This window comes from Equus caballus, chromosome 2 (genome assembly GCF_041296265.1).
Source record: "Equus caballus isolate H_3958 breed thoroughbred chromosome 2, TB-T2T, whole genome shotgun sequence".
NCBI lineage: Eukaryota > Metazoa > Chordata > Mammalia > Perissodactyla > Equidae > Equus > Equus caballus.
Window position 1 is genome coordinate 84,227 of NC_091685.1, and position 22,839 is coordinate 107,065.

The 22,839-nt window shown below is 38.1% G+C and overlaps 1 protein-coding gene across 9 annotated transcripts in view; it reads left to right on the top strand.

Moving 5' to 3' along the window:
- The window catches only part of LOC111770572 (disks large-associated protein 5-like), a 39,502-nt gene extending 17,530 nt beyond the window's left edge, over window positions 1-21,972 (top strand). For 2 of the 9 annotated variants that reach the window (XM_070247487.1, XM_070247488.1), the window contains exons 4-15: window positions 3,207-3,288; window positions 3,380-3,505; window positions 4,780-4,850; window positions 6,553-6,824; window positions 7,521-7,636; window positions 8,030-8,153; window positions 10,102-10,190; window positions 11,205-11,362; window positions 16,321-16,413; window positions 18,023-18,239; window positions 19,639-19,685; window positions 21,623-21,972. In XM_070247487.1, the coding sequence (XP_070103588.1) occupies window positions 3,207-3,288; window positions 3,380-3,505; window positions 4,780-4,850; window positions 6,553-6,824; window positions 7,521-7,636; window positions 8,030-8,153; window positions 10,102-10,190; window positions 11,205-11,362; window positions 16,321-16,413; window positions 18,023-18,239; window positions 19,639-19,685; window positions 21,623-21,763 (1,536 nt within the window). In that variant the 3' untranslated portion in view covers window positions 21,764-21,972. Of the gene's footprint in view, window positions 1-3,206; window positions 3,289-3,379; window positions 3,506-4,779; window positions 4,851-6,552; window positions 6,825-7,520; window positions 7,637-8,029; window positions 8,154-10,101; window positions 10,191-11,201; window positions 11,363-16,320; window positions 16,414-18,022; window positions 18,240-19,635; window positions 19,686-21,622 lie in introns of all 9 variants that reach the window. The other 7 variants (XM_070247475.1, XM_070247483.1, XM_070247502.1 and 4 more) reach the window with 5 other exon arrangements.
- The last annotated feature ends 867 nt before the right edge of the window (window positions 21,973-22,839 follow it).

The following is a 22,839-nucleotide window of genomic DNA, read 5'->3' on the forward strand; positions in this document are numbered from 1 at the left end:
TTATTCACTTAGCTAGTTGGCTGGAGCCGGGAATGACATACTGATAGTTCAGAAGATGAACATCAGGTCTCTCGATGCAGCCATAGGTACATTGACATGGGATAAAACTAGCAAAGCAGTTAGATCTGGGCTGAACGGTGAAGGCTGTCCGAAGGATTTGGCGTCCATCCTGTCGGATGCGGAGAGTCAAGAGAGGCTTATACATGAGCTTGTACCGTGATCAGATTAATAATTCAGGAAGATTACCCTTGCCTGGAAGATTGTAGTCTGGAAGGGGAAGAACTTATAGGTAGGAAGACTGTAGTGAGACTGTCGTGATAGAATAGATGAGACAGGATAAGGGGACTGGGGCAGTAGACTTAAAAGGAAGAAATAGGTGTGAGACATCTTAGGAGATAAATTTGACGGGTGACCAAGTAGATGGTGAGGGGTGAATAAAATTGAAGAGTTGGGGATAAGATGATTCTGAAGATAAATTAGTTTGGGCAACCACATAAGTTGTGCTGCTCCTAAAAGAGGTCTGGAAGACAGGAAAAGGAGCACGCCTAAGTGAGTGCATGTTAATAATGCTTTTTCTGCTTTTCTTTAAGCTCATTTGGGCCATCTGGATAACAGGCAGTTGGGAATAAAAATTTGAAAGTCAGGATGGAGATCCATGCTGAGATGTGGATTTAGGATATGAGATAGGGAGTATGGATGGGGGTTTAAGCTGTAGGGCTAAATGAGACCACTCCAGTAAAGATATATACATTGTGGAAGAGTGAGGTGTAGAGAGCACATTCAGGTGGGCAGAAGTCAGGTACCAGTGATAGGTCAGATTGGCAGGAGAGCTAAAACAGGACAGAAGCTGGAGGAGGGGTGATCTAAAGAAGAGAATGATCCATGAGTCAAGAGGGATGAAGTTTGGACACAGGCAGCTGGATTTGTAAATTAGGTAGTCGCTGGTGATTTGCTCTTTTCAAGATAGTCTCTTGTTGGCTGTGTATTCATTCCTGATTTAAATAAGAATTGAACAACATAAAAGCTCAAGATATCCCCTGGCCTGTTCTTCTTTGCTTCAGAAATCTCATTGATTTATTTGACAGACCTTTGATTACTCTGTGTGTGACCTTATGATAATGTGGAAGTGACCAAAATTAGTAGAATGTAGCTCAAGGTGGAAAGATACAGAAAAATATGGTGTGTATGTGTTAGAGGAGGGCGAGATTGTTTCTGTTTGGAGGAACATCAGAGAAGACCTCTTGGAAGGGGCTGAATTTAATCTGGCTTCTCAAGAGTATGTAGGACACCAGTCATTGTTCTAAACTGTAAACAGCGATTTACAAAGTGTTATATGTAGGGGGAAAAAGACACACATTCTTGTGTTAAATAATATGATTCACCAGTAGTTTTTTATTCTACTTAGACAATAGCCATCTCTGAATATTGTTTACTTTGTGCCTCATTTCTTCAGCACTAGATCTTCCCTGAGATTTGGAGAAGCAAGTGGCTCCTAATCTAGAGAAGTCTGATTGTGCTTCCTCAGGAATTTTAGAGTTGACAAATATCTTATCACTTTTAATCAGTCCTTCTCTTGCTGGATTTCTTCCATGCTTTGTGATCAGGTCTCCGTTTTCTTATGGACAGAGGACAAGTGCATAATCATTGGATTTGAAGGCAAACTGTCAAAGCTAAGAAAGTAAGCTGTGTAGTATCTTTTCATAAACAGAAAAGAAGAGATCTTAATACTCTAGTCTCTTCATTGACCCCTTCCAAGTGTTTCCAGTTAATCATATTAACAAGGATGTTAATACCTGGAAAATATAGTATGAAATTTCTTTGTCCTCATTGAGAAATATGGGTAAGTTCTGAGGCTTTTAAGCATAATTTAAATCAAACCAGAACCAGAAAAGAGAGTAATTTAAGTTAGCAAGTATCTTTTTGGCAAGTATCTTTTTGCCATAAATGATTAAGGGTTACATCTAAAGGTAAAATTTAACTTTAAAATGGAAACTTTATTTTGTAATGAGACATGGAAGTAAATTATGGCAGTTCATGTTTTTCAACTTTATCTTCTTTTGACTGTTTTAATGCTGTTCCATCTTGTATGGATTGCCAGGTCAAAGGCCAAAGCCCAAATGGAGCTGACTAGGGTGTAGTTGATAGTAGATAATTGTTACTAAAATGATGAATCGTGCTCCTTTTCTCAGAGTAAGTAAATTCATTTTAAAAGTATTATCAGCTTCAATCATAGTGATTATTTTACTAGAGTTAACAATACCAAACTCCCTGTTATTGGTATGGTGACATAGAGCAGTTTTGGCTAGATGCTAAGGAAGTACTCACTTGAAATATTCATTGCCAAACATCCCTTATGAGATCTATACCAACTCTGTGTGTCACTCTCTTTGTTTACTGGGCTCTATTATGCATCCATGTCGCTATAAAATTCAGATAGAGATATAAAGCCCATAGGGTGGGGGATAAACTTACGGGTCTTCAGAACGCCATTATGGACAAAGTTAATAGGACGGTTACTAAAATAAAGTGAAGTGGGCAAGGAGGGAAATAGTATGTCTCTTTATCAGGTGAGAAGGCTCTGTTTCATGTATTCAATAAATTGAGTCACTACCATGTTCCTCTAGGTTCTAGGATATTGTAATGAATAAATCAACATTCCCTGTTTTCATGGAGCTTACATGTGAGATAGGCAATGAAAAGAAAAATATATAGTATGTGATGGTCATAAGTATTATGTGGGAAATAAAAAAAGAGAAGGCAGTTGGGGAGTATTGAAGCTGGTACAGGGTGGGATTCTGATGGGGCCTCGCTGAGACAGTGGCGTTTTGAATGAAGTCTCCAAGGAAGTTGGAGAGTGCACTGTGGGAAGGGTTTTCTATCCTGGAGAAGACTTTTCCAGACAAAATTCAAAAGTTTTGAAGCAAAAACATGCTGGTATGTTTAAGGACTCTCAGAAGATTATAGTCAGCTATTTTGAATAGCTTAGGCTATTAGCGTTTTCAAAATTCTAGGATTCTACAAAAAGCTTGTAAGGAAATCTATATAATGGAAAACTTTTTTCATCTCATCTTATTTGGGGTGGTGGATTTTTTGCTGGGTCATTTACAATAGTCAGATTTCAGATGAGGGGTCAAAATACCGGTTGAAAATGTGGTAATTTGATTCATTAAGCAATTAAATCACGTAGCACCTAATCTTTTAAATAGATCGTTAATGGGAGTGATGTTCGAGCAACACGATCTGATCGAAGACAAACTTCTGAAAAGAAAGTGTCCAACGAGAAAACAGGTAGGGGTGATAGCAATTATTGTAAGCTCCGATGTTGCCTCAACAATGCTTTAGTAATTACTGAAAGCATTTAATTTCATGGTTCCCACAGCAGGGCAGCCTGAAATGCCCATGTGCATGAGAACCACTCCATCGATGACTCAAAGAGCGAAGCAGACCACAGGAGCAGCCTCCACCGGTGCAGGCTCTGCTGCGCCGGCCATGCGAGCGGTGTTTGGTGAGAACTGTTCCTTCATCAGTGGCTGAAACAGAATGTTCTGGTCCCTGAGGTTTTTTGTGTTCAGTTTTTAAAGTCATCGTGTACTTGTTTGAGTAGGAGAGGAGGAAATGGGAGATTCCAGGTCCCGAAGACAGGTTCTGTGCCCCACCATCCAGTTAGCACACAGTGGGCACTCAAGCGGTGAAGTATGTGCATTGGTGTGGGCAGCCCTTCAAAGTGAAGATTAATGGCCCCAGTAAATTACAGCCCATTTGTTTGGTGGAATATAGTGTACCATTTAAGAATGATCCTGTGAAAGACACTTCATGACATGGTTCAGGGTATATTAAGTGGGCAAAGAAACAGGTCAAATTCTGAACAGTGTGATCACAATTCTAAAATATGTATGTGAATATGTGAACATAGGAAAAAACTGGAAAATCATACCCTGAACTGTCAGCAGTGATGATTTCTGAATAATGTCATTTTGATTGATTTTTATTTATTTATTTTTTGAGGAAGATTAGCCCTGAGCTAACATCTGCTGCTAATCCTCCTCTTTCCTGCGGAGGAAGAGTGGCTCGGAGCTAACATCCCTGCCCATCTTCCTCTGCTTTATATGTGGGACACCTGCCACAGCATGGTTTTGACAAGCAGTGTGTAGGTCTGCACCCAGGATCCGAACCCCTGGGCTGCCAAAGCAGAAGGTGTGAACTTAACTGCTGTGCAGCAGGGCCAGCTCCTCTTGGGTGATTTTTTTTTTTGCATTGCTTTTGTGCTTTGCTTTTCCTAATTTTCTATAATAAACATGCATTTGATAGAGGCAAAAGGTAAAATACTTTAGCACCTTTTGGTTTGAAAACAGATATCCTATACTTGGCAGGAAGTTTTATCTGTTTTTATCATATTTAAACAGGATATTTTTAAATAGGATATTTTAAAATATGACTTTTAATCATAAAATCCTTTAAGGCATAGATTCCTATTGTTGCCTTTTTTCTCTCCCAAATTACCTAGTACTTTTTTATTTTTTTTTCTTTTGAGGAAGATTGGCCTTGAGCTAACATCTGTGCCCATCTTCCTCTAGTTTATATGTGGGACACCTGCCACAGCATGGCTTGATAAGCAGCGCATAGCTCCATGCCCAGGATCTGAACCAGCAAACCCCAGGCCGCCGAAGTAGAGTGTATGAACTCAGCTGCTATGCCACCGGACTGGCCCCTTACCTAGTACTTTTAATGCAGAATTTTCTATCTAGTCAAAATGGATCCCTTATGTCATTTTTATTTTAGATAATAAAAAAGAAAGAAAAGTACCCAATCAAGGAAAGCCTGCCAAAAGGATCCAAAAAGAACCAGGCAAGGTAGAGTATAAACATCTATTTCCAGACATTTTGAAAATCTCATTGCTATTTTCATGAAGCTGAAATTAACCTTACAGAACTGCTTCAAGAGGGTAACTCCACGTGTGTGAAAACCTCTTGAAGCACAAGGAAACATTAAGAGGATTTACTGTTATGGTTTGAGAGGTGTCTCATCTTCAAAACCTTATAGGTAGAGAATGTGCAGTTTGGTTAACAGAATAGAGAAAATATAAACACAGCTGACGGAAACCTTCATGTGAGAATCAGATAGGAGATGGGTGCAGTGGGTGAAATGCATTGACTCTGAACTCAGCTAGCCCTGAGTTTGCATATTGTCTCGCTTCGCTATATAATCTTGGGGAAGTTATGAGTTTGTTCTCCCAGCTGCAACATGTAATATCTACATAGAGTAGTTTCAAGAATTAAATCACTTGAGGTTTCTGATAGCATCCAGTGTAGTGCCTGGTAGAGTCTTCAAAAAGAGCCACCATTTCAAGGACCCAATCCCTTGATTTATAATCCATGCTAAAATTCCTTAGCCTTAAAAAAAAAAGAAAAGAAAAAGAAAAACTTATGCCAAAGTGTAAGAAACCTGGCTAGATTCTTACCAAAAATCAGACATAGATCCTCCAAGGAAGGCAGTACAAGATATATCTTCACAGATGAGCAGCTGGGCCTCACAGCTCCTCCCTCAAGGTTGGTTTTCTCCTTAAGGATCATTGATAAGGAAAGGTGTCTACCTTTGCAGCCACACAGGCCTCAGGGACAGTGTTACCCTAAACTCTCATCCAGGTAGAAATACTCTGCTTTCAATTCATATCTCATTAAAAATCAGAAACGTAGAAACCTCTAAAAATTATGTTCAAATGGGTGGGTTAAATGGAAGGTGGTCAAAAGGTACAAATTTCCAGTTATACAATAAGTAAGTAGAGAATATAATGTACTGCATGGTGACTACAGTTAATAATATTGTATATTTGAAAGTTGCTAAGAGAGTAGACCTTAAAAGTTCTCATCACAAGAAAAAATTTGTAACTGTGCATGGTGGTGGATGTTAACTAGACTTACTGGGGTGATCATTTCACAATATGCAAATATTGAATCATTATATTGTATGCCTGAAACTAATGTAATGTTGTATGCCAATTATATTAGAGTAAAAACAAAATACCAAATAACAGATTGACTTGAAAAAGAAAATATGCTTCACATTTTATATGGTTAATCTTACTGTGTCACATTGAAAAATAGCTTTGCTTACATGATAAATTTATTTATAATAATCCAAAGTTATTTTAAAAAAGGGATTTCGTCCTTGACAATACTAGTAATCCAATAAAAATTGGATTTCTGATTCTCAAACCTTTGTAATTATCAACATATTTTAAGTAAAAAGATATGTATTTGGTAGGGGAGTGAATTTTTCCACCTTAGTTTTCATATATTTTAATGTTTGGTAATACCTAAAACCTATTATTTAGTTTTTTAAATATGGATTGGTTCTCCCTCTTTCTGGATGATAGCAATGGTTTATGTAGCTGGTCTTCTGACTCCATGTAAACATTTAATTGTATTTGTTTTTGTCTCTTAAATTATGTACATGGGACGTATCTCTTAACTTTCACATTTTTGGGCCTAAAAAATGGGTCAAATATATCCCCAGAAGAGAGATTCTCACTCTATTCTGTTTATTCACATCCAGGTCATTTCTTTTAAAGTTTATAGTGAATTAAATACTTTGGAGTTACAAACCAATGTGACAAACGGAACGGATCCAGATGGAGTCTTATCAAAAATGGAAAAGTTACCTAAGACAAATCCTGAAGAAATGAAAGGGAGGCCATCCTTTGCACCAGCAAATTTTCTGTTTCGGCCGCCAGATGGTCTGAAGAGCTATGATGTAACACCTAGGACTCCAACAAGTACCGCTACTTTGTCACCCGGTTACAGCTGCATCTCTTTAAAAACAGAAGTGTAAGAATGAGGTGTTATTAATGAATTCCTTGCTGAGATGGATAACGAATGCCTTTCTTAGATTTGGCCTGTGCTTTTTAAGTTATTTAGTTAGTAAACTATGTTCATTATAAATCATGAAAATTTGACTTTTCCAAAAAATTTTTCAGAAGGCTACAATAATGTATTTGACAGGTTTGATATGTTCTGTGCATTGTTATTATTTTCATGATTCAATCTGCTTTATTTTTGCTTTTAAGAAGTGACTTTATTATAACACTTAGAAATAAATTTTTAGAAAGAAGAAATTGCTATACTGTAGCTCAGACATGGTTTGGATGTTTTTGTTTGTGTTTTTTTTTTTTTTTTTTACTGAGTATTACTTTATAAAAACTATCTCTAAAGACAAAATGATTAACTTGTAAAGTGGGGAGAAAAAAATCAGTTTGATGCTGCTCTTTGGCATCTGAGACTCCTAAGTGCGTATGTCCGGTGGACAGGTCTTTGCATCTGTGGATCTCATCGCAGGGAGTAAAGACGGGCCTTCCCACTGGAGGAGTTTATGGTTTTTCCCCTCCAGATTAGACACGTGTTAAAAAAACAGAAACATATTTCTATTTTATCCCATGTTTTATAAAAACAACATAATTTTGAAACCCTTCAATGAGATATATGGGGTTCATGTTTCATGAAGTGTAGTTTTGCTCTTGTTTTTAGTGATAAGACTCTAGAAGTAACAAAAGAAATTTTGGCATGCAAAAGTAAAACTTCAGTACATCAAGATTCCAATGAATTACGACGTCCTTTGAGTTCTCTGTCAGTCGGGAGCACAGGTATGGTATTTTAATGAAATTTCTACTTATTTCTCTGGGTTATGATTTATCAGAGATCGTTTCAAGCCGTTTTCACCATATGGCTCACCATGTAGCTCAGGGTGTGATCTCAGGTTCAGAAGAGACTGAAAAGCATGGGGAGGGCTATCTGGAGACAGAGCTGGAATGAGGACTACAGACTGAGAGGGGGACCTAAATGTAAATGTGAAAAGATGAAGAACATTGGAGACACTTTAAAAGGAGATCCGATGAATGAAATCATTGAGGCAGAAATAAAATTTTAAATTTCAATGTTGAAAAAATTGAAGTATTTAAGAAATTTGTCTTGTGGGGGATGTCATTTTAGGAGTTGCTGCTTTGAAATGTATATGTAATGTTTTCTTTAATCTATAGATCGTGTCTTAAATAAAAATGAAACCACTACTGAAAATTTACGTGGCTTTCCAATAAAAGAAGTCCCATCACTCGAAAGAAATGAAGATCAGACATCTCAGCAGCGACATGTGCTGCATTTCAGGTCTGTGCGTTTGTTCCCAGTGTAAGCATTTTGTATTAATGTCTAGACATTTAAAACCAAAATTAAACTATTTTAACCTTAATATAATACGTAGATGAATTAGGAAACTGACATTGAGTGATTTTTATTTATCTTTTAAATTAAATTTTTTTTCAATGGCTAGTATATTCATATGGTTCCTAATTTAAAAGATAGAAAGAGGTACAAGTGAGAAACCCTTTTTCCAACTCTGCTCCCAACCCTACAGTTCGAACCTTCCACAGAGTCAAGCGTTATTCATTTCTTGTGAATTCTTCCAGAGATAGATAATGCATATGTAGATAAACATTTTTTTAATGTAAATAGTAGCATACTATTCTCTTTTCATTTAATGTTAAATGTAGGAGATATTCCATTTTAGTACTTTAAGAACTTTTTCATGCTGTTTTTTGTGTGTGTTTTTTAATGGCTGCATAGTATCCAATTGTATGGATACACCACGATTTACTCAGTAGGTCCCCATTCCTGGTTGTTTCCATTGAGTTCAGTCTAGTAGTATTACTGTCAAGCCTGCAAAGAACAAGCTTGTATGCTTTTCAATCCTCTCCTGTGCAAATATATAAAGACCTCAATTTACATTCCCTCCAGCAAAATTTGGGAGTTCCTATTTTCTCATACCTTTTCTTTCAAACAAAGAAACTAAGTTAATGTGTATTTTATAAAAGAAGGATAGAGGGAGAGGCTTGGAGGCTCCTTGGCCCACTAAATCGTGAGATAGTATTATGTTTCTCCAACTATTAAGACTGAACATTAATTAGGGTCCCTGTTTGGGAACCTAAATGCCGTGTCACCTAAATGCCTTGGACACAGATCAGAGGACTGCATCTGGAGAAAGGCCCCAAAGCTCCACATCACACAGGAAATGATGACATACTATGTCCTTTAGTGCATATAGCAAGAAAATTCTCACACCTTTTCCAATGCAGTACTAACCACTTTTTTGGGCTTTGACAATCAAATAGAGGAGAAATATTATCTTCCTGTAGTTTTAATACTTCCTGTAGTTTTGTTCTATTATGAATGAGTATATTTCAGAGCCACTTCAGTTGTTTGTAGAACATAAGGTTTTATTATTGTAAGGGATTTTAGAGATGAGCTAGTCCACTGTGTTGTTGGACTGAGACATTGAGATAATAAGAAATTTACCCAACTAAATAATGTTGGATCTAAGCCAAGTCTCCTTTCCATTAGATATAAACAGCTAAATTTTTCTTCTAAGAAAAAAACTATCCTTAGTTTCTCCTGCTAAGATGCTTTTTGTAAAGAGACAGATTTCAATTTATCTTGGGCCAGGGTTTCTCAACTGGCACTACTGACATTCAGATTGGATAATTCTTGTTGTGGGGCTGTCCTCTGCATTGCAGTATGTTGTGTAACATCCCAGACCAGTAGCACTCCTCTGGTTTGTGACAAAGATGCTCTAGACATTGCCAGATGTCCCCTGGGGGGCAAAATTGACCTGTGTTGAGAACTACTGCCCTTGGACAAGCAAAGCCTACTAATTAGAATCTGTGAGGCCCTGACACTGTAATTCCAGACTTACAGGGTTTAGCTTCAACTTACTCTTGGCAGTTGGGTTGGTCTTAGTTCCATGGGCAATACCAGAACTAAAGACAGAACTCAGGCATGTCTGGTTCTTTCTGTTTCATCTCTGATAAATAAGACCAGAAAGAACTAGAAATATTAGCTTGGAAAGTGGCTCTTGGCATTAACCATCCACATAAGTTTTAGGTGTAGAAAGATGGACATATATAGGATATCAACTTGTATTTATGGATTTTAATATATCACAGTTCATAAAATAAGCATCAGCTCTGGAATATTACTATTGTATAAGTGTCATATTGCTAATACTTAGATATTAGTATGAAAAACATTTGTAAAACTCAAACATATGTCATAATTTTAGAAAGATTCCCCGATATGAAAGAGAGGAATTAATATTGACCAACTGCCTTGAGTGGGAAAGGAAGCTTGAAGCATATATTCCAAACAAAGGTGAGGGAACATTTATGTTTTTTGTCTTAGCTTTGTTTATTTTATTTTATTTATTTATTCTTTTTAGGAAGATCGGCCCTGAGCTAACATCTGTTGCCAATCTTCTTCTTTTTTTCCCTCTCCCCAAAGCCCCGACATATAGTTGTATATCCTAGTTGTAGGCCATTCTAGTTCTTCTGTGTGAGATGCCACCACAGCATGGCCTGATGAGTGGTGTGTAGGTCCGTGCCCAGGATCTGAATCAGCGAACCCTGGGCTGCTGAAGGAGAGTGCATGGACCCAATCACTTGGCCACCAGGCTGGCTCCACATTGTTTATTTTAATATGTTTACATTTATCTGAAACAAAAATCTAGTGTTACCGAACTTTATAGTTTTGTTATTCAAAATAGCAAGAATTTTCATATCTCAACATATGTTCACTAGTATCTCTGTGCTAAAATGGTAGATGACTTATAAGCTGTAAGTAATTAGAATGTTACCCATCATTCCTGGGAGTTAAACGTTTGCCTATTTTATTATTAGATTTTTTTGTGACTTTTTGAGTGACATCTATATCTAGTATTGTTTAATTATACAAAATATTTTCTGAATGAAAATTACCTAAATAAATACGGAACAAATTTTCTGATATTTCCTTAATCTTATTTGGAGAAGCTTTTTAGAAAAAATCATTTGTGTGCTGTGTGAAGTCCTTAGATGCTGGGGTACAGTGGGTTGTTTGAGGTTGAATTCTTATAAAATACAAGGTGAGCAGAATGCTGTTTACTATGTAGCAACATATATGAGAATGAATATTGCTACGTTTTAGTGGAAACAGAAGCAGACAGTTAATGCTCAGTATTTGTATGACAAAGTTTTGTAGTCGATGTTTTTTTGTTTTGCTTTAAGGTAAGAGTTTGATTCTGGAAGCCCCAGTTTATTTGGGGTGAGGTCGTCTTATCAGCTGGCTGACTTGCAATCAAGGTCCTGTTCTGTTCTCTAGCTTTTAAAAATCTCATCTTTCCCTTAGCAGAAGATCTTATTCCCCTCGGAGTTGATCAAAAAAGACTCGTTAAGGCAGAAATATTCAAACGGTTTGAAGAACTGCTGGACAATTTGGAATACAAACTAGGCGAAAAGGATACCACCTGTGCAGACCTGGATGGGTTCTGGGACATGGCCAGCTTTCAGGTATGTGGCCAGGATTTGGAATGGATTAACTTTCAAGTCGCATGTTTTTGGAAGTGAGGTAACAGTAGTAAAATGGGAGTAGTAGAGGCTGCTTAGGTATCTGTAATAGTAAATGAGATATTAGCCCCTTTACAAACTGTAAAGCACTGTCTAAATTTTATGGCTGCTGTCCGCTCCTCCCGCATATTGTCAGGGTAATTTCTATATGGGTTGGAAATTGAGATTCTATTCAGCTGTTGCCTAGTCTGTGATGATTCCACGTGTGAGAAAATGAGGACGAGTCTTCAGTAGCTGGGTCCATCCAGCAGTTATTGTCCCTGCTGTGTGCTAGGCATTGTACGAGTAGCTGACAAATAGGTGCATTCTCTACCCCAGAGGAGTTTATAGTTTTATCATGTCAGACATAGCCCTCATTCCAATCTGGTGTAGAAAGTGCTGATAGAGGCCATTACTAGGAAGACCAGTGAAGGTTGGGAGATGACGCTTTCTAGCTTTTTGAGCTTATTTTAGAAATAAGCATATAAAATACTATTTCAAGAACCAGTGGCCAAAAACCATGAGACATTTGCAGACAGCCCAAAACCTGGAAGAAGGGGCTGCAGCAGCACAGGAAGGAAGCTGTTTAGATGAGGCCATGGTCTGATCCAGGAGAAACAACTTTAAAAGCAAGTGTTAATATGCTCAAAGAGACCAGACATTCTTTCTGCCAAATAAGAACAGCTATGAAACAAAAGAATATTCCGAGAACGACAAAAAGAGCTCTTTGAAGTTAAAAACTATAAGAGCAGAAATGTAAGATTCAGTAGAAAGAGGGAATATGAAGCTGAGATCTCCCATATATTAGAGCAAAAAGAGAGAGAAAATAGGAGAGACTAGATAAGAATATTAAGGGGGTCAGTCTAGGAAGTATAATATCCAAATAATAGGAATTCCAGAAAAAGAGAACAGAAAAAATAGTGGACAGGAAATGATCAATGAAATAGTTTGACATTTTTCCCAGAACTGGAGGACCTGAATTCCAGATTGAAGGAGCCCATTGAGTGCCTAGCACTGTGAGTCAGAGTAGACTCACACCAGTGCACAATGAAATATAATTGTACAACTCTTGGGATAAGGAGAAACATCTAGAAACTTCCAGAGAGCAAAAACAAGTTTCATCCAAAGGGTCAAGAATCAGAATAGCCCTAGATTTCTCAACAGAGACATCAAAATCTTGGAGAACAATGCCCTCAAACTTCTCTGGGAAAATAACACTCAGCCTGGCGTTGTATACCAAGCCAATCACGCTTGAGGGTGGAAAGGCATTTTTCAGACACACACGGTCTGAAATTTTACCTCCCATGCACCCTTTCTCAGGAAATTGAGAACAGCCCTCACAAAAATGAGGGAGTAAGCCAAGAAAGTGGGAGGAGGTGGGACAGATCCCCAAAAAGTCTAAGGGAATTGTGGCTGAGGTGAGTAAAGAGGGTGGGCAACGGGCTTAGGAAGCAGCCGTTCAGACTAGAGCAGGAGGCTGGGGCTAGGCAAGATACTGTCTCTGAGGCTGAACGGAATAGAATACCCGATTGGTTTGCTTTTCTAGTTGTATTAAGAGGTGATTTATACATACTGTGCAGAGTTTAGAGGTGAATTGATGATAGACGCATTAAAAAACTAAGCAAACAAAAAGCAAAGCAATGATTAAGTCTAGAGAAAAATGTGAAGAAACACAATATTCTGGTAATTATATGGCCCAGAAGCGAATAGTATTTATGGAGTCATAATAATGTCAGCATTACTTTATGACCAGTTGACATAATAATGGGTTGGTTCACTAGCATCCTTCAATGGTGACCAATTAATTTTATCTTTCTTAGTATCATAATTATTTTATGGATTTAAAAGTATTTGTGTTGGCATCGTTTACAGTCATTATCTTTATTGATGCTCATTTCCCAGCTTTGTCCAGTGGGAGCATCTTCAAGTTGGCTCCTGGGGCTTTTATTTATTTTAAAAAGCTGTACTGAGGATAAATAATCTAGATAGTATAAAATTTACCCATTCTATGTGTAAAAGTCAATGATTTTTAGCAAATTTACAGAGTTGTGCAACCGTCGCTGCAATCCAAACTTAGAACATTTTCATCGCCACAGAGAGATGCCTCTTGCCTGTTTTCAGCCAGTTCCCATTGCCACCACGAATCCCAAGCAACCACGAGTCTCCTTACTGTCTCCGTAGATTTTTTTTTCTGAACGTTTCATTCTAAGTAGAATCACCCAATATGTGGTCTTTTGTATGTGGCTTCTTTCCCTCGGCGTGGTGTCTCTGTGGTTCCTCCGCGTTGCAGCACATGCCTGTACTTTGTTCCTTTCATGGCTGAGTAGCGGTTCATGGATACATCAGTCTTTATGCTCCAGTTGATGGACATACAGCTTGTTTCCACTATTTGACGATCACGAATAATCTGTGAATATTCACTTACAAATCTTCATGTGGGCATGTTTTCTTTCACTTGGGTAGATATGGCTGGATCATGTGGTAAATTTGTGTTTAACTTTTTAAGAAACTGCCAAACTGCTTTCCAAAGTGATTACACTCTTTCACGTGCCCACCAGCGGTGTATGAGAGCTCCTGTTGCTCCACGTCCTCACCAGTGCTTGCTCCTGTCTCTCTTAGTAGAGCCATCCTGTGGGGTGTGAACTGTCTTATTGTAGATTTGATTTGCATTTCCCTAATGAGTAATGATGATCAGCATCTTTTCATGTGCTTATTAGACATTCATATGTCGTCTTCGGTGAAATATCTATTCAAATCTTTTTGCCCATTTTTAATTGGGTTTGTCTTTTTATTATTGAGTTGTAAGTGTTCTTTGTATATTCTGGATACAAGTTTTTATCAGAAATATTTGCAAATATTTCCTCCCAGTTTGTGGCTTGCTCTTTAATTTTCTTAAGTTATCTTTTGAAATGCAGATGTTTTTAATTTTGATGAAGTTCAGTTTATCATTTTTTTTAATGTTGTGATTTTGGCATTATTTCCAAGAACTCTTTTTGCCTAACCATAGGTCAAAAAGATTTTATCTTATGTTTACTTCTAAAAGCTTTATCTCTTTCACTTGGGTCTATGAACATTTGGAGTTCATTTTTTAAAAAAATTAAGTTGTGATTACTTATTTTTTACTAAGAAAGATTTGCCCTGAGCAAATCTCTTGCCAGTCTTCCTCTCTTTTTTTTCCTCCCCAAAGCCCCAGTACATAATTGTGTATTCTAGTTGTAAGTCCTACTAGTTTTTCTGTGTGAGCTGCCACCACAGCATGGCTACTGCTAGGCAAGTTGGGTGGTTCCACACCCAGGAACAGAACTTGGGCTGCTGAAGCAGAGCATACTGAACTTTGACCACTAGGTTATCAGGGCTGGCTCTGGAGTTCATTTTTGTGTATGGTGTAGGAAAGAGCCCAAATTAATATTTTTTTCTTGCACATATCCACTTTTCCCAGTACTGTTTGTTGGAAAAAACTATCTTTTCCTCATTGAATTGCATTGGCACTTTTGTTGAAAATCAATTGGTCATAAGTGTAATCCTGAGTCTTTCTGACATTTAAATTTTTTAGAGAGAGGGAGATTGAGAGTACCTATTTGTATAAATGCATAGTAAGGAGACTCAAAGCATATTTACCCAACTGTTGACAGTGGTTACCACTTTGAGGAGATTGGAAATACCAGAAGGATGGGGATCACCATCCTGCTAGTATGTATATTATGTGAATCCTTTAAAATGAGATTGTGCCAGGGTTAGCCCAGTGGGATAGTGGTTACATTTGGCACACTCCACTTCATTGGCCCAGGATTTGCGGGTTCCAATCCCAGGCATGGACCAACACCACTCATCAAGCCATGCTGTGGTGGTGACCCACGTACAAAATACAGGAAGACTGGCACAGATGTTAGCTCAGGGCCAGTCTTCCTCAAGCAAAAAAAGAAGAGGATTGGTAGCAGATGTTAGGGCCGATCTTCCTCAACAAAAAATTTAAAATGAAAATAAAATGAGATTGTGTCAAGAGAAAGAGAAGGCAAGCTACAGACTAGGGGAAAATTTTGCAGAAGACCTATCTGATAAAGGACTGTTTTCTAAAATATACAAAGAACTCTTAAAACTCAATAATGATGAAACAAGCAACCTGATTGAAAAAATGGGAAAAAGAACTGAACAAACACTTGATCAAAGAAGATGGATGGATGGCAAGTAAGTGTATGAAGAGATAAGATGCTCAATATCATATGCCCTTAGAGAATTGCCAGTTAAAAGTACAATGAGACACCAGTACACACCTGTTAGAATGGCAAAGATCCAAACCTCTGACATCACTGGATGCTGGTGAGGATGTGGAGCAACAGGAGCTCTCATTCATTGCTGGTGGGGATGCAAAATGGTGCAGTCACTTTGGGAGACACTTTGGCAGTTTCTTACAAAACTAAACAGAGTCTTACCATACGATGCTGCAGCCAGGCTCCTTAGTGTTTACCCAAATGAGCTGAAAACCTGTGTCCACACAAAAATGTGCACACAGATGTTTATAGCAGCATTGTTCATAATTGCCAAGACTTGGAAGGAAGGAATATGCTCCTCAGTAGGAGAAGGGATAAATAAACTGTAAAAAAAAAAAAAAAAAAAAAGGGAGAGAGATTGTGTTCACACTGTATAATTTAGGATATCTCTCCTACCATTTTAGTCATCAAAATAGTGTGGGAGAGTTAGTCACATATGACATCCTTTGTGTAGATTTTTGAGGTTTATAACATAAAATAACAGTGAACAATTTTACCATAATAATTGATTTGAATACTAAATTGAAAATGACAGTCTAATTTTATGTCACCAGTCCAAGTCGTTGTCAATTTGTTTGAAGCTTTTGTTCATTAGTTTGTAAATTTAATATGGTTAGCATTAATCTGATAATCTTGTGCTTTATTTATTAACAGATACAGGATCTGTGCCAAAAATTCAACAATCTGACCATACTTGAGGAGTGCGGATGGGAGAAAGCCAGTAATACGAGCAAAGATATGTTTCAAGTAAATTTGTGGATTTCTAATATAGACTCTTTTACTTTAATGAAGTTAAGCTTTAGAAACATTTGGCTTCAGGTTTTTCACCATTTCACAAAACGTGTCATCTATTACTTACAATGTCCGGATTGTTTTGAAAGAGTGAGGAAAGAAAGGTCAACATAAAATTCAGGATGGTTATTTCTGGGGGTGGGGGGAGGTGGGGCTGAGATTGAATTTGGTCCCCCTGAGAGCTTCTGAGCTGCTAAGGAGCGGTATGTACCTGTGTGTTTTATTCTTTAAACTGTACCTATACATTGTTTTGTAGTAATAATAACAGTAGTATGTAATTTATATAATGTGCCAAATATGCTTCGCAGGCCCTCATACACATTGACTCAGTTAATCCTCACAACAGTCCTGTGAGATGGGTGCCATTATCCCCGGGTGGGGAATCTGGGGCCCAAGAAGCCTGGAGCACGTGCCCAGGGTGGAGCTGGGTTTCTCACTCCAGAACCCATGTTCTTAACCCACAGGCTATGCCATCTGTCTGCTTTCTATACTCTTGTGCATGATGTATTTCAAAATGAAAGAACTTTTTAAGTAGAAAAGACGAACAATGACTCTTAGACTCTCTCTCTTCTTCTCAAATTTTATCATGGAAAAGTTCCTATTTTCTCTGTAAAATTGGCTTTGTTGACATGACAGATTCCATTCTTATCTATTTGTAGTAATTTTTGTCCTAAAATATTTTAAATCCAAGCTTTTGGTTCAGATTCCTACTTCTCAAGCCACCTTGGAGCCCTGCCACTTTTCCTTTTAGATTTTAGAAAAACGCCTGTGGTTGTAAAATCAGATTTCTAACCTGGTACTTTATTATGCTGTGTAATCCAAATAAAAACTCTGTTTTGAATTCTGTCTTAGGAGTTTAAGAAATTAGAGTATGAAAAGATTATTGTAGGATTATTTTACTAATGAAATCTCCTTACTTTACTAATGCAGTAATGTCTTAGTAAGACATTGGTAATGTCTTACTAATGACAAAGGCCCTGAGGACAGTGACGAGATTGATTGAATGAATATCAAGTCTATTAAGCAGGAAGGGTGCTGGGACATTTGGACCTCCTATGGGCATTTTTTATCCAGTGCTTAGTCCTGGGAACATAACAACACCAGCGACGCAGATAATGGCTGTGTCATGATAACATTATATCAGAGCCTTGTAATTCTGCCCCTTGCCACCAGTGTTTCTCTCCTACTTTATTTTATAGGCCATTGTTAAGATTACTGAACAAGTAAAATCAAACTAATCTTTTATCTGTACTTTGAAACCATTCCCTCAGACCTCTTATTCATTGACCTCTCATTCCATCAGTTAGCCTTGTTCTCTCTTTGCCATCAGTTTTTAGACATGTTGAAGGGTCTTGTCTTTGTTTACATTAAATGACAACAACAACCACAACCAGCTCCTTCAGGGAAGGAACTTTGTCCTTTACCTTTGACCCCCAGCATGTTTAGCACATACTAGGAACTTGATAAGTATAAGATAGATGTATGAAATATTTTAGGTATGCTTTATTTTTCTTATAAGATGGTAACGAGTCGCTTTACTAAATGTCATAATTTCTCTTTGTAGGACAAAGTTGTTTCGGGTATAGTGAGTGAACCAAAACAGGATGATGCCAGGATTGCTGATGGGGGTTGCCTCACTGCTGTGAAGAAGGCAGTGAGAGAGAGGATGCAGCTGGGTGAGTGTGCTGAGGCCATGGGCTCTGCGGTGCCGAAGGAAGTTGATCGTATAACATTTGACGCTGGATCTTTTAGAATCAAAAGTCCCATTAAATCGTTCTCAGGTTAGTTTTTCTGCTGAGACTACTTAAGAAAAGTATTTGGGTTGGATGGGATCTTGTACGGGAGGTGAAAAAGTTTTCACAGGAGGTGATATAAGCTGTCTGTGATTTCTGGAAAATAGACCACATCCTCACCACCAAACACTTGCAGATTTTGTTTGATGGATAGGATTAGATTACTTGAAGTGACAAATCTCCTAAAGTTGCTTTTCTGTGTTTGCTAAGTGACTTCATTTCTGTTATTAGCCCCTAACCCCACAGTCCTGGGAGGAAGGTCACAGGTCCCAAGAGGGAAGGGAGATGATGAGGAGTGAGGTGATTTCCTTCAGGTTGGTGCCAGGCTGGATGAGAATTTCAGATGCAAAGGAAGCTTAGGCACCAAACCATCACACTTCTCTGGCTGTGCTTAAAAAAAGATGCTTATGGAAGGTTGGGTTTGGTTTTATTTTCATTTGTATCAAAACTTTTGCCCAGAACTTTTGAAACACAGTAAATGTGCTAATTTCAAAATATTCCAGTGAAATCAGCTGAGGTAGACCCCAGTTGTGGTAGACCTATTAACAATCGACAACAGGGGCTGGGCCTTCCTGGTGGCATAGCCGCTGGGCTTGTGCACTACGTTTCGGTCACCCAGGGTTTGCCAGTTTGAATCCTGGGCACAGACCTACACACTGTTCATCAAGCCATGCTGCAGTGGTTTCCCATATGCAAAATGGAGGAAGATTGCCACAGATGTTGGCTCAGCAGCCATCTTCCTCACCAAAAAAAAATCAACAGCAGATACTAATCCATGTTGGATATAAGTAGCATTTTACATTGGACCAAACTATTTGGGATCCTTCATTGTTTGTGAAGACTCAGAATTAGAGAAATTCCCTGAAGTTTTTTTAGTTCTCCTCCTTTTCAACACACATCGTCAAACCTTTCTTCAAAATGACCAATTTTTCTTCCCTACTGCCTACTCCTACTTACTTTGTTGTGATTGTCATGCATTAAAAAAGGGCTCTTGTGTTTTTCTTAAAATATAGCATATGATAGTGATGTCTCCTCTCTTTTGCTGCTCTGTGGTGCTCTTCTGGCTGGTGCCTAACACAAAATAAACATCACCTTGGACGGACATTTCATGTTCCCCAGCTGTGTTCTTCGTTGAGATTCTTTTGGGCACCTTTAATGTTACAAGCATGAGATTTGTTTGTAGAAGACCCTTTTTATACTGAAATTAAGGATGAGAATTTTACTAAACAGAATTTAACAACATTGAAAAACTGTTATAGCATAAGAGGACCTATATTTTTGTCTTAGCATTTGATATATGGAACTTATCATATCTTTCAAAGCTTTGTCCATTTCTAATAACCTTTGTGAAAATATTTAAAAAGTTAAAAATTCTTTTTTTCAGCAGTATTTGATAATAAAAATCTCATGACTGAATGCCATCTTCTTGATTCAGTAAGTTTTCCAACTTAATCTGAAAAGTTCTTTTATATTCTAGATTTGTTTTATAAAATGAATATTACTCAGTTTTTAATTGAAATGCAGTTTAAAATTTGCATCTTGTTTTTTTACTCTGAAATCCATTTTTATTCATTTTTGTCAAAATGGGAACAAAATTTCATGTTTACATACTTTAAAATATAGTATGTTTTAGTATTAAACTCTGAAGGTGTATTTCCTTATGTGACTTATGTGTCAAATGTGCTGTGACAAGTAGGTTGAGTACTTGAATATCTAACATGTGGCCTGTGTTATGCAGGTGTTTCTAAGTGATGCAGGAAAGTGTAAGGCAAGGTTTCCGCCCATCTGAAGAATGTGCTTGGGGACACGATGTCTAGTCTAGCTTCAGTTGCCATTGGCTGTTTTCGTTCTAATTTGCTTAGATTACTCTAATTATGTTCCATTTTATTTGGAAGCCCCCGGCCTTTACTTTTGGTGACCTCTTGCCTCTAACTCCAGCTCCAGCATTAGTCCTCTGGGCAGCCTTCCTGTAGATGCTCTTGTCTCTCCCATGTTGCCTCATGTCATGGCACAGGTGCACACATTTAATCTCGTATGAGGAGAGGGATATGAATGTGTTATGTTCCTAAAGCATGTTGTAACTTCAGGGCTCCATTTCCCTGATCCACCCTGGGCTTCTCTCAGGCCGAGCGTCTGCCTTGTGTTCAGGGCCACTGGCACAGGCACGATGCAGCACTGCTCTCTTGCCCACTGAGTGTTTGCTGCCCTGGTTTTCTGCCCTTCCACGTGGTTCTAGTTCAGTGACCTGGGGTAGAACTGCGCCAGGTGATTTTAATGTGTAGCCTGGCTGAAACTCTGGTGGACAGCCTTACCTTGAAATTTTCCAGGGCAATTGCTAAAATGGCTCAGGGAATGGCCTTGGTTTGCTGATCTTTGATTTCAGAATATAAACAATTAATTACAGCAAGTGTAGGATCAAACAGTGGAAACTGTTGTTAACCTCATGAAGCCTGGCCAATGCTTGGCTTCCTGAAGCCACCAATTCCTTCAGGACCTCTGTTATCTTGGCTTGCTTGGCTCTCAAAGTTGCCTTCTTGGTGTTGAGGCTTCTGGGTGGCCCGGTGTCTCAGTGGCAGAAAGAAGTGTGTTACTGTGATCCGCACTCTGGTCCTTCTTCGTTCCAGCTGCCTTTAATTGCAGGCTGAGACCAGAGGGTCAGGCATTTCATCCTAAGGGCCATTTATAGAAACCTGACTTCATCTTGTTCCTAGATCTGAACTCAGAATGATAGGTTCTGATAATATATGATCTTATAAGTAAATCTGGAAGCTCATGAATCATAATATTCTGTTTTTCATATATGAGTAATATGATTACAAGTTCTTCACAGTTATCTATACATTATGTTGCTGATAAATCTTAGTACCTTATAATTTACTCTCCCTGTGAATTCTTTTCTACTTCTGTATATATTACAATTTTGATTTTTTGGTATATTTTTTGTTGGTCCCCCTTTCCATTGCAGACCCAAATTATGACTTGCTCCATAGCATCATTTGAGCCTGAACTGGGGCTTGAGGGGGAACAGAGGAAAGGATCCCACAGGGTCTGACTAGTAAAAGGCATATTAAGTGCGGCTCTATGGGTTAGGATTTGTGGACTCTACAGAAGTGGTTTAAGATGTGGCCTCAGTTTTATTCATCCTGCATGTGCTGCTGAGTCTATTTACATGCTAATCACCTGTTCAATGAAAAAAGCTATAGTTTTGAAATTATATCTGCTAGAAAGTAGCATAATCATTATGTTAATTTTATTATGTACAAAAATGTTATTTATGTTATTAATTAATCCACTATTAACTTGCAATGTTGCAGACTAAGTTGGTGAAACTTGAGTGTTACTTTAGTGACTTTTCTGACTTTGTTCTCTAGCCACGCCCAGGGTGCAGCAATCCCTTCACACAGGTGGAGAGGAGACGACAGGAGCATGCCAGACACGCTTCCTTTGGTGGGGACTTAATTGCCTTTTCACCTCGAACGCCTCCTAATAGAAATCAACCAGAAGAACTGTGAATTTAAAAAAGCAGAACATTTTTTTCATAATCTCCATGCTGGAGTGTGTTCTTCGATACTGAAAAGTTAAAGAATATGGATTCATGTTCATGTATATACTGTTATGTAATGTTTTAATATTTACTAAAGTGTGTTTTAGACATACTGTTTTTCAGGACATGTGGGGATATTTTTTACTTTATGAAGAATAAAAAATGCACTGTGCCTTGCCTTTTTGTTTAAAATGTTTTAAGCTTAGGGCCAGCCCCATGGGAGTGTGGTTAAGTTCGTGCACTCTGCTGTGGTGGCCCAGGGTTTGGCTCGTTCGGATATGGCACCACTCATCAGGCCACCCTAAGGCAGTGTCCCATGTGCCACAACTAGAAGGTCCCACAAGTTAAAAATATACAACTATGTACTGGGGAGATTTGGGGAGAAAAAGGAAAAAAAAAACATTGGCAACAGTTGTTATCTCAGTTGCCAATCTTTAAAACAAAAAACTAAATCTTTAAGCTTAAAGCTAAGTATATTCACAGCTCATGAACATTCTTCAGTTTAATCAAAATATGTTAAACTTTGACAGAAATATTTACATCCTTTCATATGTTATTCTTAGTTTGAACTCTTAAATTTGTTGGTGTTGAACAGCTTTTCAGGCTGCATTTTCCAGGTGTACTGCATTTCTTTAGATGAGCTTTCTGGATTCTGAAGTCAGTTTACATGCTGCTGTTTCAAATGGTCAAATTTTTAGAGATGCCTTTTAAAGTTTTGCCTTTTTCATTTTCCCTTTGACATAACTGACAGCCTTTGAAGGAAATGCCTTCTTCCTTTGAAGAGAATGATATCAGTCACGATGGGTTTGAAATGTTCTTTTATAAGACTCTCACCTATGAGATTGTAGAAGACAGGACAGTCAGAATAACAGAGCACCAAGAAGACTTGGAGTAGCTAAAGCTTGTGACCAGACCTGGGTCCAGTTGTTTCTGTCAGCAAATGGGTTGAGGGTTGGAGGCGTTGACCAAACAGGCAGGAACTTGATGGATAACCCCTCAAGATTAGGGGTTTTCAAATAAGAAAAGAAAGCGCATCTACTTCTG